Source organism: Colossoma macropomum, unplaced genomic scaffold (assembly GCF_904425465.1).
Source record: "Colossoma macropomum unplaced genomic scaffold, Colossoma_macropomum, whole genome shotgun sequence".
Taxonomy (NCBI): Eukaryota; Metazoa; Chordata; class Actinopteri; order Characiformes; family Serrasalmidae; genus Colossoma; species Colossoma macropomum.
In genome coordinates, this window is record NW_023494788.1 from 5,086,133 (window position 1) to 5,106,259 (window position 20,127).

At 40.2% G+C, this 20,127-nt stretch overlaps 1 protein-coding gene across 1 annotated transcript in view; it reads left to right on the top strand.

Annotated features, from left to right (window-relative positions):
• Nucleotides 1–20,127, top strand: part of spon1b (spondin 1b) — a 132,068-nt gene that overhangs the window by 21,333 nt on the left and 90,608 nt on the right. The window contains exons 4-6 of the mRNA XM_036568118.1: nucleotides 7,813–7,886; nucleotides 9,669–9,785; nucleotides 14,326–14,474. Of these exons, the coding sequence (XP_036424011.1) occupies nucleotides 7,813–7,886; nucleotides 9,669–9,785; nucleotides 14,326–14,474 (340 nt within the window). The remainder of the gene's footprint in view (nucleotides 1–7,812; nucleotides 7,887–9,668; nucleotides 9,786–14,325; nucleotides 14,475–20,127) is intronic.

Below are 20,127 nucleotides of genomic sequence, written 5' to 3' on the forward strand. Positions count from 1 at the left end.
CTGGACAAACAGTGCACTGTTTTGATGTGGAAACCAGAACTTCAGCCATTGACAAACTGCTACAACAGCTTTTGCTAACTTTGCTAACACTGAAGCTGAAGAGCAGACGGTCTACAGGCAGCTCTACAAAGACAAAAAAAACACTGTATTTATTTATACCTCTCAATTCAACTCAGTCAAAAGGAGCAAAGTCGGCATATACAGACGCTGGTGCCTCAAATGCCATTGTTTTTTGGGCAGTTAATCGGGCATCGTTTCTCCTCTCACACTGCACAGAAAACAACGGACGATGAAGCTGAAATTCTGTCCGATCATGAAATTCAGTCAGCTTCGACCAAATCAGGCTTAAAAAAAATCGCACAGTGTGTGCCTGGAGTGGACAGTGGAGATCTTGAAGTGATTGAGTAGTGCTACTCTACGCCATTTCTATCAGATCTATAGCATATACAACAGCATCTTTCACTTCAGATGTGTGTGAAATCTTATGTGATAATACTTAACGTGACACAGTCTTGGTCCGGGAATAGGTTAAAATGAGAAACAGCACCAGTTTGATGGAAAACCTGGTACTTTCATACTCTACACTGTTAGAAATAAAGGTTCTGTGCAGGTACATTTTTTGTTCATCAAGGTACAAACAATGTAAATGTTCCCTCAAAGGTACAACAGTGGGTTTAAGGTCCAACTGCGTACCTTAAATAAGTTTTTCCAAGTGAAAAGTTCGTATTTCTGCCTTTTCATAACCGAAGGTTTTAAAACAGAACAATAAAATAAAAAGCCTGGAGACGAGACGGGGTGTGTGGAGTCAATACATCTTAGAAAAGTGGATTTTTTTGGATTATGCTACAGTTATGTTCCCTGACTAAAGGTACTGAGATGTACCCTTGACGGTACACCCCCCCCCGCCCCACCCGTGTCAAGAGGGGTACTGCCCCAGTGACAGATTAGTACCTTTTTATGTGGGAGTGTACTAACTCTGAGATGAGAGGTGTTAGTTCTGAATACAGCACTCCTTAACAAAAGAGACAGTTATTACTATTTTCTCAATTTAGAGTTTTCTGTATTTCTATCGCTTTGCTATGTAATGCTAATGCTAATATTCTATAGGCCTGTATTGTTTTAACAGTCTATATTTTCCAGTGAAATACTGAAGAATGTAGTTTTTAAGCGGTCAGTGGTGTGTTTAAAGTGTGTATTTTAATGTGGACAGCTGGAGTGTCCACTCTGGAGGATCCCTGCAAACTCTTGTAGGTCATGATGATCCTGATGATTCATCTGCGAACATTTCAAGTCTCAAGCCTTCAACCAGATGTGCACAATATGAGTACTGTGTCATGTCCATGTTCTTTTACCAACATAGCGCCCAAATTTCCCCCTTGGGGATCAGTACGGTATATCTGTCCACCCATTCACCCATCCATACACACATACATCCGTACATCTACCTATCTACTTATCTAACCTTTTAACCTAGTCTATGTGTTCTATCTAATCTATAACATTATTTTTCTTTCTTTCTTTCTTTCTTTCTTTCTTTCTTTTGGTCTGAACACACATCTCTGTTTCTTTCTCACTCACACACACTCACTCTTTGGTGTGATTAGTGAAAAGGCCAGGTAAATCAAGCCTTAATGAGATATCACACAGACCCCAAAAATTTAAATAGGAAGTTCAAGAGCCATTAGTCGTGCTGATTGCGGCTGAGCTGTGGAGAGGAGTAGCTTTTCTGTGAGTGCAGAATGAACAGTAAGACCGAACTGAAGCATAGACAACGTCAAACATCCCCCCTGGACGTTTATAGCAAAATAATCTTTTCCTCATTTTGGCCTTTAACTCTCTGTTTCTCATACACATCTCCACACCTTTCTCCTACCGTTGTTTTCCTTTGTGCTAGAAATGATAACCAGCATTAATCCCAGGCAGCCTCAGCCAGGCATCTGTCACATTTCTCTTTAAGCATGAATTTGAGAAGATAATAGGGATAGTTTGAAGAGAGATGCACACAGTTTTCTCCTTATCCCCCATGTGTCAAACACAAGGCCCGCAGGCCAGATCAGGCCCGCCACGCAATCCTGTTTGGAGCGCGAAAGTATTTTAATTTTCTATTAATATTAGCCTGTTTCACAATGTGCTGCACTACAGTCCCCAGTGTGCACTGCAACATAATGTGCTACAACTCTCCTACCCCAACAACAGTCTATGGGACAGCAGTTACACCTCAGTTCTACACAATTCTACACAGTTCCACACCAGTCATATCACCAAAATGTATTTCAGCTGCAGTTCAACCAATAAAAACACTTAACATCAGCTCAGCAGCTCAGAAGCTCATAGGTAGGTTTAAGACTGAGCACCTGGGGACATTTTGAATATTTCATGTGTCCATGTAATATTTCAAGGTCTGCTACAAATGTCTATATTTTACTGTTGACGTCTTTGCATATTTTGAATAAACGATGGCCAGTTCAGGTTACAGCACAACATTAACTAAAAATGAAATAAAAACTTTTTTTTCTCTGTCCACAGATTTGATGAGGTTTTTTAATATGGCCCTTTTACTGGTTGAGTTTGACACCCTCGCCTTATCCCAAACATAGCTGATTAGCCATGATGTGTTCACTTCTTTAGTTTTACACTGGAGCTACAAGGCTAATGTTGCTAAGTAATAGAAGCTTATATACACCAGTTAACTGCATGCCTTAATCATCACACCTCAAGCTACTAAAATTAAGTAGGTTCATTACTATATGACATACATCAATCTACAAAATTGACAAAAAGTGCTGAAATTCAGGCCCCAAATTTACTGCTATTACTGTTTATATGTGCAATAATGTGTTATACAGTGTCATACAGCACACAGTGAAGTCAGTAAAGATTACCTAACAACTTGACACAGTTTGAGATAAGTGCGTGATGATTTAGACTTGCAGTTTTAACAATGCTAATCGGTTAGCTTTAAGCTTCCATTACTTGTTAGCCACATTAGCTGCTACTACAAACTACTAATCTCTGCCTCTGCCAGCTTATTGCTGTGCGTGACTTCCTTCTGAATAGTTTGGCACTCAGAAACATCTGCTATGTTAAGACGGCACTTGGTCTTGGCATGGCCGGGTCAGGGAGGCGGGCGCACCTTGGAGCTCCGGGCTCCGCGCCAGCCGAAAGGCCGTGAAATGCGACTGGCAGCGCCTGGCAGCCAACATCAAATAAAAGTCCAATTACGTTTGGGAGCCGGCCAGCACTCCTCCCTCGTGGAGCTGTCAGTAATGTATGCATATTACAGTGGCGGAGGGAGATGCAGATTGGAGTGAGTTTCATCGCTGCTGTTTGGTGGAAGAAATAGTGGATAGGTTGGACATCGCGTGTCAAATCTGCCTCTGTGCTGATTGGTTTGGGCTTATTTACAGGTGTGTTCTGTGGTGCAGTGAAATGCATGGCTAATGTAGCTATCAAGTAATGGAAGCTTGTACCCCACCAGTTAGCACTGTGTAAACTGCACGCCTAAATCATTACAGAGCTGTCAAGTAATATCATCATCGTTAGCTTCTCCTCTGTGAATAGAATAAGGCCAGCGTCCGTGCACGGTTCCTCAGTGTTGAGTGTTCTGTCTGTTTGAAATGCCTGACCTGCTCCTGGAGAAATGCCTGACCTTCCCTCCTGCAGAACTTCACTCCAGATAAACACCTAGTAGCACCTTCAGCTTATCAAGTTCTTCCATTTTTCTTTTGCGTTAACCTTCCTAAGTTCCCCACTGAGTATATGGGAATACATACAGGAGGGCGGAGTAACCAGGATGACGAAGAAGATGCAGAGAGCGAGGAGGAATGACAGGTTTGAAGTGGAAGGGCAGGTGGAAGATTTATGTAAACAACAATATAAATAAGCATGAAAATAGTAAAATGATAGTAATAAAAGTACTGTCCTTCAAAGTGGACGAATGGGCAAAAATAATGACAGGGTGTGAAAACGTATCCCAGAGAACAGGAGCTAAGAAGGACTTGCAGGTGAGGTTTTCCCCAAAACATCAACTCTGTTCTATTGAACAGAAAAAATCACGTTTTTAATTTTTCCTTTTGTGTTTCCACCAGCAGTGCATCAAAATTTTGACTTACTGTCTCAAAATAATGACTTATTTTTTTTGAAATTCAATAACATTAATAACAGTGTGTTGAAATTTGGTTTTAAAATCTTAAGATATATCAAAATTTTGAGATGAGTCATTATTTTGGCTTAAGTCAGAATTTCTGGGAAATATGTCATTTTATTGACAAAATAAGTCAAAAAATTGAGAAAAAAGTCATTACTTTGAGATACTACGTCAATATTTTAAGATAGTAAGCCATTATTTCGAGGAAGTAAGCCAATATTTTGAGAAAATAAGTCATTATTTTTAGATACTAAGTCAAAGTCTTGAGGGAAGTCATTATTTTGAGATACTAAGAGAAAATTTTGAGAAAATAAGTCAAAATGTTGAGGAAACAAGTCACCATTTCAAAATACTGAAATACAAAATTTTTAAATACTGTTAACAGAAACACAGAACGGAAATATTTTTTTTCTTTCTACCTGGTGGGCCTTAAACATTTAGAATCTTTATTACAGTGCCAAAATAAAATCCAGTAATTTTACACCATGTCACACTCACTGATTAATCGCTTTTAATCGGTCAGTGCGACACTTGTGCACAGTCCAAAAGATTTGATATGCTTTGAGGCATTTTGTGAGCAAACTATGTGACTTTACAGAAAAAAGAAAGTGCTTTGGATCATTTGTGTGAATTCTCTTTGAGTATAAATTTGAGCCAGGTGTGTTAGATTCAGGCTGCAGCTGAACACAGCAGGCGGTCAGATATCCAGGAGCAAGGTTGGGCACCATGTAGTAAAAGTCTTTTATGCAGGTCAGATTTGACCCCTGCTGTAAGACCTGATGTGCTGAATAGAACAGATTTAGCCTCCAGACACCTGATAAGCTGCTGCCTCTGCAGCGGGGGATGAGGGGATGGGGGTCTGGGGTGGTATCTGGCCTGTGGGGTCGCAGTCACACAGTGAAGGAGAAAAAAAACAGTAAATTAAATAGTCACCTTTATGAGAACGGCACTGAAATCAGTCAGAGCACACAAATGGTGGGGCATACTGAACATGGTGGAGTCCATAGAGGAGAAGCGGAGACAGTCAGCTGCAAACTGACAGATGTACCGAAGGATTTGGCTTATATTGACGGCACATACAGCATCGGGTAAATTGACTGGAGATCAACAAATGGCTTAAATTGTAGGTTCACTGATCACAGTCCACCTGGTTCCTATCACCACCAGTATAAAAAAATCTGAGTCAGTACGTTTCTGTACACTCTCAGAAAAAAATGTATGAAACTGACACTGGGGCAGGACCCCTCTTGTCAGTGGGGTGGTTCCCCCAAGGGTACATCTCAGTACCTTTAGTCAGGGAACATAACTGAACCATAATCCATTGAAATGATATTGTCTAAGTTGTGCTGACTCCACACACCCCGTCTCGTCTCCAGGCTTTTTATTTTATTGTTCTGTTTTAAAACATCAGGTTATGAAAAGGTACAAATACAAACTTTTCACCTGGAAAAACTTATTTAAGGTACACAACTGGACCTTAAAACCACTGTTGTGCCTTTGAGGGAAGATTTACATTGTTTGCATCTTGATGAATGAAAAATGTACCTGCACAGAACCTTTATTAACAGTGTACAGTGAACCGTCTGACATCAAACCACTCTTAATGTTTACAAGACATTGTCAAAGACAAAGACAAAGCAGAAAATAATAAAAAAAAAACACATAGACACACATTGCACAGTCTGGAGTGGCTCAGTGCTCCATTATATGGACAAGCAGGTTCTGATCTGTGACCTCTATACTTATTCTTAGATGTCTGATAAATAAGGGCCCCTGACAAAGACAACAGCATGGCGACCAACAATGCCCTTTGATTTTCCTACAATTGAAGCCACTTGAGACTCCAGTGAATACATTCATCTGGCCAGTGAATTGATTACTCTTTACATGCATTCAAGGCAGAGCGATATGATACATTTCGTTATTATGTGTACAAAAGGGTTTATTATGCTTTTGCAATGCGTTTTCCCTCTTATTTATACAATTGAAACAAGAACATAGCAACGGAAGTGGAACTCAAACTGAGTTGTTCTCAAAATACAATGTGTGCCTATGAGTCCATACCTATTTTTTTCCAGCAAGACAACCATCATTTCAATGTGTAACACTTCCGTGGAAGGTGGTGTGTGTGCGGTACAGCCTGGAGGCCAGGGGGAGATGGACAGCTCTACCCTACTACATGTCATATCACTGACTGACAGCAGTTGCAGGCTCCGTGGGGACACAGTGCTGGGGCTGCATTAGTATTCAGTGGGAATAGTGGGGATAGTGGAGGTGTCGAGTGGGGTTGATGTGATGCTGCTCTGTCTTAGCCTCCAGGGCCTCTCTTTGAGATGGGCTGGAGCTGGGCAGTGTCGGAGTGTTGTAGAGCCTTCTTCCTTTTAAACAGGTAGTATCCAGCGTGCGGGAGATGTGGCAATGTGCTAAAATCTGACGGGAGCTAAACAAAGTGAAAACCACTTAAAAGGGGAACTCAAGCACATTTTCAGATTTTCTGTATAATAAAATGGTTGTAAAGTCATTCAGAGTGGTTTGGTGTGAAATGCTCTGTTCTAGAGTCAGAACTGTTCACAGTGGTGGTGATAGGAACCAGACGTCTGAAGAATTGAATGTCTCTAAAAGCTCCTTCGTATGCAATGATTATGAATATGATGCCTGATGGCTGAAACATTGAGTGTGTTTACATGCAGTCAATAATCTGATCATAATCAGATTTCTGCAGTTATCTGATTATTCAAATGGTCATGTAAACAGCACACTCTGATTTCTTACCAGTACCGGAAATAAGCAAGCAGCGTCGCCGCGAGATGCAGCAAAAAACTTTTGGAGTGACGCTGAAACTAAATACATGCTGTTACGAAATGAAAGATTTAAATATTCTTCATCTTCTAGATGATATATGTTCATATTTTAGCTAAAATGGTGGGAAGGTTAAAAAAAAGGCTGCAGCATGAATTTTGAGTTTTATATTACGCTTACGTCACGTTTTTTTCTGTGAGTTTATTGGCAAATAAATTGGAGTTTCCCATTATCTGATTACTCAAGTGCATTTAAATGAGTTGATCGGATTACTGACAAAATCTGATGTTCTGCAGTTATTGGATTATTAAGTGCATGTAAACGCACTCACTGTTTTACAATAGCTTAATAAAAGGTTTTGGCCTAAAACATATTTCTTAAAATCCATTTATGTCTGAGGTGTACATTTAACGCAAAATAGTACCAAAAGAAAACTTTTTTTTTTTTTCAAATTTACCACTTTTTACAATTATTAGCATTACGTATAACACTAATAGGTTCACTGGTCATTTTTGGATAGCAAATATAGCGGCTATATTTGGCAATAGACCTCATGAGCCCTCACCCCTCGTCACTTTGGTTCAAGGGGTGGTAATATGACACACTGCTCCATCTCTGTGAAGGGAATCAGTCCAGGACTCTTTGGGCTATTTATGTTCAATATTTCAACACACAGATGAATGTCAGATGAAGTTATATTGTGGTGTGTATCTCTGAGAGCTGTGAAGCATTTAGAAATGAGCTACTCCAGCTAACAGCGGTGCGTCTGTATACATGATTGAGGTGTTTTGTCTCAGATGAAAGTGGACTAATCATTAAACAGAGCTGCGGATACACGAGATGTAACCTTTCTGTCTTCACCACAGGGCGAGTGTCGTACAGAGGAAGATCATTTCCTTCCAGGATGAAGGCTCTCTCACTAAGAGGCTGTGTGAGAAAGGTAATTGCAAAATTGTTTCTCAGCTATGCAATTACAGCGTTATCATTGTGTTGTTTGTTCAATTTGCCCCGTGTAATTCGCTTTCAAAATTGTTCTGTGTCCGTACTCTCTTTTCCTCCTCTGTTTTTCCTGCTCCTACTGAGCGCATGACATTAGTAAAGAGCATTAAGCTCTTTTCACTTCCAATTTTGATCATTCTTTCATTGTGGCCTATTACGCTGCGCTTCCACTAGATGTGAATTCGTCATTTGAAATTTCGTCCCATTCATTTTCAACGGGGAGTAGAAAAATGTATGCCAGTGATTGTGGAACAGGGAGCAACGCAAAACTGACCCACAGTGTGGCGAGAAAAGTTGAGCTGGCTTCAGCTTTATGCAAATGACATGCAGCCAAAAGAAACTGTCCATTGTCCAAGCAGAGCGATACATAGGTCCGTCTGAATGACGTAGATGAGAAGTTTTGACCTTGTCACCTGTATCAGGCTGAATGTTGCGGGGGCATCCTACCCACCCAGGCCAATGAGGCCAATTGTGCTCTCTTGGGCTCCTGGCCACTGATGTCTGTAGCATCACCAGCAATCGCATGCTCCTCATGATGGAGCCAACACTTAGACAGTTGTGCCACTCGGGAGCCCCCCACATAGTGTTTTAAGTAGGGATGTGGACAAGTAGTCAAGGACTCGGTTCATCGTTTGAGTTGCGAAGATTTGAATACTGAAATCATTTTTTGGGGTTTTTGTTGCGATTCATCTCAGTGAGACAGAGAAAATATACAGGCTAACAAGTGAGCGGATTTATCTTTATTTTTACCCGGTTTTCTCCCCAATTTAGTCGTCTCCAATTCCACCCGCTAGTTAGGACTCCCCCAATCACACGATGCTATCAACGCTAGGAGGGTGAAGGCTAACACAGGCTTCCTCCGAGACCTGTGAAGCCAACCACCGCTTCTTTTCGAGCTGCCGCTCACGCAACGTCACTGGACAGCCGAACGCGCTCGGAGGAAAGCGCCAACCGCCAGATCTGTTACGTCAGCTGACAGACGCCTGCGCTGACTAGCATCGCGCTGAGTGATGGGGGGAGAAGGAGGGGCCATCCCACCCACCCAGAGAGAGCGAGGCCAATTGTGCTCTCTCGGACTCCCGGCTACGGATGGCTGTAGCATCACCAGGGATCGAACTCGCGATCTCCTGATGATAGGGCCAACGCTTAGACGGTTGCGCCACTCGGGAGCGCGGATTTATCTTTTAATAAGACTGCAACATATGACAAATGTTCCATATTTCTGTGCAAATATATATATTATATGACACTTTTCTACCATGAAACACAAGTACCTTAGTAAGTGTAGATAAGGATGTGACTAATAAGGCAGAGATAGCGCAGCTGGCTCTGACACTGCTTTTGCGCTAAAAAGGCTAACTACTCTAACCTCTCTAGCTGACGTTAACTAGATCCAGAAACAATAACAAGATGTTTTTCTGATAAACATGTTGGCACATCGTCCACTGAGGTCCATCACTATCCAACGTTGTACCAGTTAGCTCTAGTGTTAGCTCAGTAGCCAACTGAAGACAACCCTTGTTACTCATCCAGCACAGAAACCTTCTAATTTCCCTTCACTATTTCTGAATAATAAAGCATGTTTTGAGAATTTAGCCTTTATTCAGCTGTGAATGTCTGTTTGCATTCATGCATGTGTGTATGTGTGTATGCTGGCACAGGGTGTGTGTGTTTGTGTACGTGAGACTTTTACACACACTAATCCAGTGTGCTTGTGTTCCAGACCCTCTCAGAGCTACAGAGAAGCCCCTGCAGGACTGCTGTGCGTGTGGAACAGCCAAGTACCGGGTCACCTTCTACGGGAACTGGTCAGAGAAAGTGCATCCCAAAGACTACCCCAGTGAGTGACAGCTGAGAGTGAACTTTACGTTAAGTCGCTGTAGATTTGGTGGGCATTCCTTTAAGTCTTCATTTGCGGGGGTGTTAGAAAATCACCGGTGTCCTAGAAATCATTTTAAAATGCTGTACACAGACTGTCTGTCTTCATCTCCAGCAGTTAGCTTCATGTTTATCCAAGTGTCTTCCTTGATATGAAGAGCAGCTTTTGCCTAAATATTGATTTGATATTTGGTTTTCTTTTTCAAACTGATATTTAAAGCTTTTGGCCCAAAGGTAGTTTAAACACCTGAAAGGTTTAATAGCTGATGAGTAGAGTTGGATATAATTTTTTGATATTTTTGATACCAATACAGATTCCTGAATTTAAAGTGGCTTCAACTAGAAATGAGAGTGCAGAGCTGAAAGTGGTTATATTTACAGACCACAGCAGTTTGACAACTAATCTCAACTACTGACGTTAGATACATGCATACAGAATGTGACACCCAGTGTGTAGATCAGCTGTCTAGATTTTGGAACAAACTGACTACTTAGACACTGAATGATGTGGACATTTTCAGCACTTAGTATTTCCTCACTGATGAGTGCTGACATCACAGTTTGCGCTTTGGCATCATTTTGTCAGATGTTCTTGTTAATTTTGCACTTTTCTCAGTGATCCAGTGGCTTGTTCTCAGTGATCCACTCGATCCATCATATGATGAGTGTTTTATACTAATAACTAGCATAAATGATATGTTACATCAGGAATGTGCAGTTACAAGGTTAATCAATATGCAAAACGTTCTTATCTTGGAACTGGACACTGTAGTCTGCTACAGCAACTGTATACGGACTCCATTTCCCATGAGTCTTGTGTGTGCAGTGATGGAAAATATGGATTTAAACCAAAGATTCTCTCAGATTAAGCCAGTTGTTTAAAAATGCAATAATTTTAAATATGTATTACAATAAATATATATATATATATATATATATATATATATATATATATATATATATATGTGTATATAAAAATAATATAATAAAATATATATATATATATATACTATATATATATATATATATATATATATATATATATATATATTCTTTGTTCAAATTTAACAACTGAAACAATCACAACACACTGTTAAAAGCCAAGCCTGAATGTGTTGAGTAGTGGACTATTGGAGAGAACAATTAAACCTTAAAGGGGAAACATCCCCCCAAATCTACAACCTACCCAATTATCAAAACAGCTTTCTATTTAATATTATTATCTAAAACATTTAGTAACACATTACTTAAGGGTAGCATTCATAAGGCTGTATGACACCTACATTAGCCTATAATTACAATTGACGTAAACCCACAAAAATGGTTGTATGCAAAGTTTGAACACTCCTCTCAAATTGCACTTTTTATTGATTTTTTAAGTGAAAACAAGCTAACACATCCTCTACAGAGTATACACTTAAAAAGACATTTTTCAGCAAATTTTAGTGCACAATTTTTATTTTTCTTAGTTTAACATATTGGAAAAATAAAAGATCATAAACAAAATGTGCCATAACTTTTGCACAGGCCACATTTTATTTTTTCCAGTATGTTAAATTCACAAATAAACAGTAATTACGCATTAAAATGTGCAGAAGTGTGTTATGTATGGAGGATGTGTTAACTTATCAAACATGTAAGTTGAGCAGGGGTGCCCAAACTTTTGCATGCAACTGTGTAAAGGCAACAAGCATAAACTGTCATAAAGTTTTAAAGTTTTGAAGTCTTATAACAACTGATGCTTGTTGGAAAAGCCTTTGTTGAAGTTTATATGGATCCTTCAGAGCCTTTAACTGACTTTTAACTGACCCTATACCTTAATTATGTTAATCTGATTAAAATAAATCATTAAACTACCAAAAGAATCATAACTTTACTGAAACTTCACCAAATGTTTCAGTGGTGACTGTTTCGGTAGTGAAAACGTAAATCATAATATTGAACACAAAAATTACTTAATTACAGAAAATGTGTTTCGGTAGTGACAATTTTTTATGTTCCACACTGATTTTCAGACTTTGGGACACATTTATTTCAAAACAGTGGAATCTAAGGCTACATTCACACAGCAGGTAAAAGTCCAAATCTGATTTTCTCACCAAATCTGATTTTTTGTTTATGTTTATGAGTCTCAGCAGCGAAATTATGGGTCCGACAGCCCCATAGGTGGACTGATGTAAAAACCGCATAAATTTCAATCTGGCTGTTCAGACTGAGTCGCGTTGCCGCAGATCGGATGTGCGGCTGATTTCAGTACCACATATGAAAGTGTCTCTAATCAGAATTGAAATTGTCAGATTCAGTTTTTTGCTGTTCACACTGCCACACAGATGACACATCTGCGCCACATATGAAGAAAAAAGTCAGATTTGGGCCACTTTTACCTGCTGTGTAAACATAGCCTAACTGCTCACCATGTGGCCATGAGGGACAGGGATGCAGTCTCACTTCCTGCTTTAAAATGCAGGGGCGTGGCTAAAATAAGGCTCCGCCTACAGGCTAAAACAGTTTCGGTAGTGACATGGTAATGTAGGACAGCATTTCTTGAACAAAGCTGAATAAACTTTTTTAATTTAAAAATCAAAACCATGATAAATCTAAACCTTTCAGCTTCACTTTAAAAGGATTCAAAAGGTCTTAAAAATACAAACAAATGAAGTATTATTTTCACAAGTGTAAACTTAGGGGTTATGGTTTGTGGACTGGACACCTTCCAATAGAAAGTACCCTTTAAATAATGATTTTGTATATATTTAGCCTTGAGTACAAATAGATCATAAGATAAGTATCTAAGCTCTGAATAATGAATTATTTTCTTGAATATGTTTTTATGGTTTGAACAAATTCAGTAGAACACTTCATATGGGTTTATATCAGTCCTGAAAAAGTTCCGTAGGTGTCATACAGCCTTATGAATGCTGCCCTTCAGCGCAGTGTTATTGAACGTTTTGAGAAGCTCGGTGTGGCTGAGCAGAAGGGCTGACTTTATAGCCCCACAGTGCTGAACGGTTGAAGACTGATATATAATTAATTATTTGACTGCATCATCACATAAGCAGCTCCTGCGTGTATGTGTAACAGAGACAGGAAGAGACGTCTCTCTCTGTCTCTCCGACTCTCCCTGCCACTGTGAGTGTCTCGGCGAGACAGGCTTCATTACCCATGTGCGTGTCTGGAAGCATACAGTCAGTTATTTACTGAGGACAGGACAGCGGCAGGAGCCCTAATCATTTACCAAACAGGAGAGAGTAGAGAGATCCTGCCAGCGAGTGCAGGGCGGCCGCTGCGAGGCCACCTACCAGGCTTTCGGAAATAGACGGTGAAGAATCCTCTTTCATGCGGCTGGAGAGAGAGGAAATAAACACGCAGGAGCTCGTTAGACTGCTGGTTATACGTTTGGCTTGTACTTAGGTGAAAATGCTCAACAAACACTTGATTGTCGTTGAGTTGTAGGAGTCGTCTTAGTGGGTGTCAAGCAAACTGCGGCTGTTGGTTTTTATTTTTGCACCATTTGAAAACACAAGCTGCTCTTTATGATGTGTGATTATTGGGCCCGAAACCTACTTTACGCAAGGACGCGAATGCAAATGACAGCGCTCGGCCAACATGCTGCAAACGCTTGGTCCTTCTGTACAAACTGACCGTGCGTTCTTACGTTGCTGTGGCAGTTAAAACACTCAGTACTGAAGGGAGCATTAAAGTACAAATCAGAGAGGGAGCTACTGTTATTCCAACAGCCTCAACAGCTAAACGTGGGCAGTAGAGGAGAGTGAGCTGCTCTACCTCTTCTCTTGGATTGGAAATGTGCTAATAAATCATATTTTTATGCCGATTTTGCGGGAGACTCGCCTGCTCGTCTGCTATGGCAGTTGAGAAAGCACACAGGCTGACCGCTTTGCCAGGCTTGGCTGTTGTTTTAGTGCCCCGCGCTGTAACGCTCAGAATGCAGCCAGGCTTGCGTCACGTTATGAAATGCATCACATTTTTCAATGCAACTAGGCGTGAAACCCCGTCTGCGTAGCTTGGAGCATCTGCGTTCGCGTCCTTGCGTGAAGTATGTTTCGGGCCTTAGTGTTATTATTATTGAGAAAGGAACTAAACAAGTCTCTGTCAGATTCATGACCTGTTCTTAAACACAGAATTGTTCACACCTTTGTGCTCTTGAGTGTGCAGATTCTGTTCTTACCTATAAACAAATCCCAAATAAGAAAACACTGGTGAATCTTGGTGAAATAGGCCCAATGTTATGTTTTCATGTTGCGACTTTGGATCATGGAAAGTACCAGAAATGTGTTAGTGTGTTTCATGTGTTCATTTAGTCCACACAGTGTGAGCTTCAGATTAAAAAATAATAATAAACATCAGCCAAAAGAACATTCTTTTTCTTTTCTTAAAACGTTTTCTGAGATGAGGTTTTCATATGACAGTGTTGAAGTGAAGCCTGCTGCTGAGTTTATTAACCAGTCTCTGCTGTTGAACGACCGCTGTGCTTTTTCCTAAAGGGCGTGCCAATCACTGGTCGGCTCTGATCGGAGCCTCTCACTCCAGAAACTACGTGCTGTGGGAATACGGGGGATATGCCAGTGAGGGAGTCCGCCAAGTGGCAGAACTCGGCTCTCCTGTCAAGATGGAGGAAGAGATACGGCAAAAGGTAGGCCTTGAATTTCCCAGTGTGTGACATTTGTAGCCGAGCGGAGAAGAGATGCGTCACAGAAGAATGTGTTAAAGGGCAGGCCACTCACTGTCCTGCTAATGAGGCCCAGATTCAACATCAGTGAGAGCTAATGTTCCATCTGCATTCCTTCCATTAACCCATGAGCTCTTTATTATTCAGTAACTACTCTGAATTATTTGGTAACTACCATGAAATTAATATATAAGCTACACTAGAGTTCAAAAGTTTGGAATCACTTGCTGTATTAATCATTTTTTGCTATTTTAAATACAATAATGACAATAAAATACAACACAATGCATATGTACATATTACACTACTGTCCAAGAAGTGTTTTGAATGCTTAATAGTTCAGCAATTCAGTGAACGGAGAAGTTATTACATAGTAAATCACTGCTGTCGGACCAAAACCTCCATCTCCATTTTTGTCGTTTTTCAGTTTTTTACATAATTTGAAAATGCCTGCTGTCCTTTACATTGTATGTAAATGTCTTGATGAATGGACCAAAAGTACTTGGAAAAAATGATGATTCTGATTCCATTGACTTACATTAAAAGTGAAGTAGGTTTTTTTCCTTCTGTAAAGCAGCAAAATAGTATACTATAATAAATAATATAATATAATTATCCATTTATCTGTTTTATATCTATCTATATGTCTATTTATCTATTTTTGTCATAAGATTTGATCTCCACTTTTGAAATATGATGAATTCTGGATTTACATTTGTTACAGCTTAATTTTCAATGTTCTACAGCTTCTATGGTCATTTTAGAATCATCTGCATCTCCATTCATCACATCTAACACTTCCTATTTTTTATTTACAGCTCCTAGTTCTAATTAAACAGGAAGTAGAAAAGTCATTTTATAAACTTGTCTGCAAACTAGTTGGTTTTAAATCAATGGAAACAGTAATTCCAAACTTTTGAATGGTAGTTTATGTAGAAACTGAAGTCTGGACCCACCAACGGGTTCTTAATGGCTGAAGTCTTGAATATTTAGTAAACGAGGGTCAACGTGTGGCGCGAAATCAGTGTCCCGTTGTTTATACATCAGTTTTTTCACACTGCTGCAATCTCATCAGGGGCCTCATTAGCATTCTTATTGCTGTTATCCTGTCAAAGTTACTTTGGTCAGCACTTTGATTCTTGATGTTGCCCACAAACTCATAGACCTCGGAAATAGCATGTCAAAGGTCGATCAGTTCAGGGGGAGGGGGCTTTTGCTTTGCATCTTAATTAGTCCCATTAGTCAGTATGGGCCAATCTTCGCGGAGCCTTAATTTCATGTTAATTTCCTCCCAATTGAAAGGCGAGCCAGCAGTGGCGAGGCAGACAGAGGGAGATGAGATTCAGAAGGTCAGCGGGCAGCTGCAGCGGCCACTCTGGCAGGCCGGTGTGAGAAAGCTAGCGTAGCGTTAATGCCGCGACAAGGGAGAGAATTTTAAAGGTCACGCAGGAAAGGTTCATCCCCTACATGTTCCCATTTGTCTTTTAACACAATGCAACACGTGGGTGTACTGCCAATGCCGATCTCGACACGTCTCAGACTGACGACAGGAGGGTCTTTTCAGCTTCGATATGATGGACGTTCCTGCTGGCCGGCACCTGTTCCATCAGGCTGGTTCTCCAAAGTCATTTGGCTAAAATCCTCCAGCTTTGATATTCATTAAGAACAAGCCTGAATTACTGAATTAATACAGTCGTGTGCAAAAGTTTGAAGACCTTCACTCAAATTCTGTTTTGCTGATTTTCTAGCTGAAAATAAGGCCCAATCCCATTTCACCCCTCGGCCCTACTACTTAGCCCTACCCATACATTTTGCATGTTGACTCCTAGGGGTAGGGGTTCCTGATTTAGCTAGCTAAATTTCCCGTTCCACCTTAAATGGTGCACCTGTTACATTCTGGCACCTCAGGTGTCAGAACTGCTGCACTATTTAAGGTGGAACGGGAAAATTCAAACAAGAAGCTGGTGAATATCTGACTTCAGCTTCATATCACTGAAGAATTAGGGCTGGGCGATAATAAATAATTATCCCTCTTTGAAGGAAATCGATGCCCTAAATGTAACTAAAGCCCAGCAGTGAGGAGCTGAACTTTACCCTCCTCTGCTATCGTTGCAGACTGGCAGGGTCGCCTACAGAGCAGCGCTAGTAGCTGTTAATGAAGTAATGTGCTTTTTTATTTGAGGGTCCCATTTCATAGAGGAAGATTTCAACCACTACACCTCATAACTCAGTTTCAATGGGCAAGGTTACACTCGAAAAACAAGGATTATGGGTAAAGTCACACATCCTCTCCAGTGAAGCAAACTAAAATATGGCATTGTTCTACAAACTTTGGTGCACAATTTCGGTTTATTTGCTAACACAGTGCCATTACTTTTGCACAAGCCACATGCTATGTTTTATTTTTTTATCCCAATATGTTAAATCCGATTATGTTATCAGATGATTTCATATTTAACCCTCTGCTCCGGTGTTGGTTCGGTGTTTGATGTTGGGCCGACAGGTGTTGGTTTCGCCCTCAATCATCTTCATCGATCCGCGCCCGCGGCCTCTCGCGTGCTGGTGGTGTCATACATCAGTTTGTCATATCTTTCTGTGTGATGTCGTCCGTCCGTCGCGTACTCTATCAAGGTTGCGTTTGATTTTTTTCGTCCCGTCTCGTCCATTTGTCAGGCGGCTCTTTTTTGTTTCTGACGCCCGGGGGGCTCTTTCCACTTGCTTGGATTCGGTATCGATGCTGTTGGTTGCTTTCTTTTGACATGACCATTTGTCTTTGCTGGCTGTGAACACAGCTCTTGGCTGATGAATAATAGATCTAAACAAACAAAAACACAGCTATTTTTTGATGTTGGTTAGTATGACTGCTCTTTGTCTTTGAAGGGCAACAATCACTTAAACGAGTGTGACAGGCCAGTATTAAGTGCTACTCTGTGTGATTCATAGAGCCGTAGAGAACAGCACGATTCCTCAGACTAAACCAAGCAAAGCGCTCATTACTGGGTAATCGTTATTACATGAGAGGTAATACGCCCCCATATGTTTAATGTGACAGCCGACTTAATGTGCTGTTACACTCAGACAGTGTGCTGGGCAGGTTGTGATTAGCTTTGCTTATCTTGCTGCTGCAAATTGATGGAATTCACTTTTAAGAGGAATTATGAATTATCTTAGATTCAGTTTGTCAAAATGCCCAACGAGTCAATCGTATAACAGTCGGAAACTGGAAGGACATCCTTTTTGGATGTGCGCCATTTAGGTACCTAAGGTAGGTACATACCTTGAATCAGTGCTCGTTGTCCATTGTACCAGGTCCAACTTACCATATACAGTACGGTGCAGGAGTCAGAGACCACCATTCGTTTATTTAACCCCTTTATGCAGATCCGAGCTCATTTTCAAACAATTTGTACTACTACACTATAACACTAGTTAGCTGAAGTACAAATAGCTCAATGATCATTTAGGGCTTAAACTGAAGAAGACATTCATTCACCTCCTTTTATTTCCATCATTTAGGTTCAAATACAGAAGAAAATGTCAAGAAAATAAAAAGACACCTGTTATTTTTGGGGTTTACAATGTGTGTATGGATGCTGGGGAGGAGAAATCAGTCTTGTTTTCTGCGTTTCTTGGTTCATCTTGTCTTACAAGTCAAAATACAAAAGTATTCAGGAGCTACAAAGCATTTTACACTAGTTTTTACACCTCTCCAAATACAAAAAAGAAGCCTGTCACTGTATCACTGTTGTTGGAAAAAAACCTTGTATCTCCAAAATGATAACTTTACAGAAGAAGGAAAAAACCTACTTTACTTTTAATGTAAAAGTCTTTTTTTTTGGGCCTTTCTTCATGAAATTTATGTCAAGTTTTTAAATTACATCAAGAACTGAAAAACAACAAAAATGGAGATACAGTGTTTTCTCCCGACAGCAGCGACATATTAAGCATGTACATTTTTTTGGTCTTGGGTGATAAAACAGACAAATATAGTCCACTTCAGAGTAATATTCATATTTCTTTTAAGGTTCAATATTACCCTATACAAAATGTAAAAATGTGCCCAACACCACATATTGGACTTTAATTTCCAGTCAAACTGCCACAAATTATTTATTTTTCATGGTCTGGTAAAATAAGCAGAAAACATATTTACAGAAAATTACAAACCAAATACAATATTATTTGTTTCAGTATTTCGTTTGTCCACTCTTTCCTTTTTTTACACCTCCAAAGGTCAGGCTTTGTTTTGGACTTTTTGAAGTTGATTGCATTTTCTGTTTCCCACAATCCAAGCAATCCCAAACACATTCAGTGATGTTGAGGTCTGGACTCTGGCGTGGTCAGTCCATTGGTCTGAGAACACCAGCAGCTTTTTTGTTTGATGTGTCCGTCTCCTTTTCTCAGTGAGTTCTTCTTGACAGCTACACATCCTTTCAGACCCATAGCGCTGAGTCGTCTTCTCACAGTGGAAGGATGGACAGAAACACCTGTGGATGTTTTCAGACCTGAAGCAGCTTGATTTTCTCCTCTCTCTCAAGACCATTAATGAAAGAGTAAAGGGGGCTAACAAATTATGCAGAACTAGAATCTGTAATTGTAGAACTACAAGGTGTACCTGTTTGGTAAGTGGAGCTGATAAAATGGACAATGAGTGTAGGAACAAGGTAGGTGAAGGTGAGTAGAAGTGTATAAATGAAAATATTTCATTATATATTCGAGTCGTGAAATGTAATCACAGACTTGCTCTTTTATGGCCACCGTTTCTTATTTGTTTACTTATTTATTTATTTGTTTTTCCATTTACGTGATAGGCACTGCATGCAGACGTCTGCCTCAGTGACGAGGGACTTGATTGCTTAGGTGAATTCTAACCTTGAACTTCTTACTTGTGGCTGTTTCCATTGAGGCCTGTTTGGTAGTCAGAGTGGAGCTCAGAATGGTGTTATGAAATATTTCAATGGCTTTCGGAGGGAGATGACATGACTGCTGATCAGTAAAGGAAACTGACCTTGATGCGCGTCATTTGTGTTCATGTAGGCATGCAAATCAAACGCATGAGTCCAGATTCTCTTTTCGCATCGGATCAGATTTAACCCTTGGAAGCCACAGTTATCACCAGCAATAACGAAAGCACAAGTGCACAAAAGCATGGCTGTACATTTGTATTAAATTACTTGTAGCTCACTGAAGCAAGCAGATACATTCTGCTGGAAGGGTGGACTGTAAACCTTAAATCCATGCCACGTTTGTATTTGTGAGTTGTTGTTGACAGATTAAAGTCAGAAGTGCAGAGTAGAACCAGATGTAAATCAAATGTAAATGTAATTAATTGTGGACTTTGCTATGTAGATTTTATTTTCTCGTTGCATCTGACAAATCGCAAGCAAATCTCAATTTATCAACAACACAAGCAAAGGCTGTGATATTTAAACAAATACATGTGATATTCTCCTCTGACTTCAGTGCCTCACAGCGTGTGAGCAGCGCAGGCAGCGTTCACAATCTAATCATGGACGCGAATGAAGGATGAAACACAGAATGGGAGCTGTACAAACCACAGCCCAGGCTGATGCCTTGTGATGCTGAGCATAAGGTAGTGAGTGCCTTCAGTTGGTAT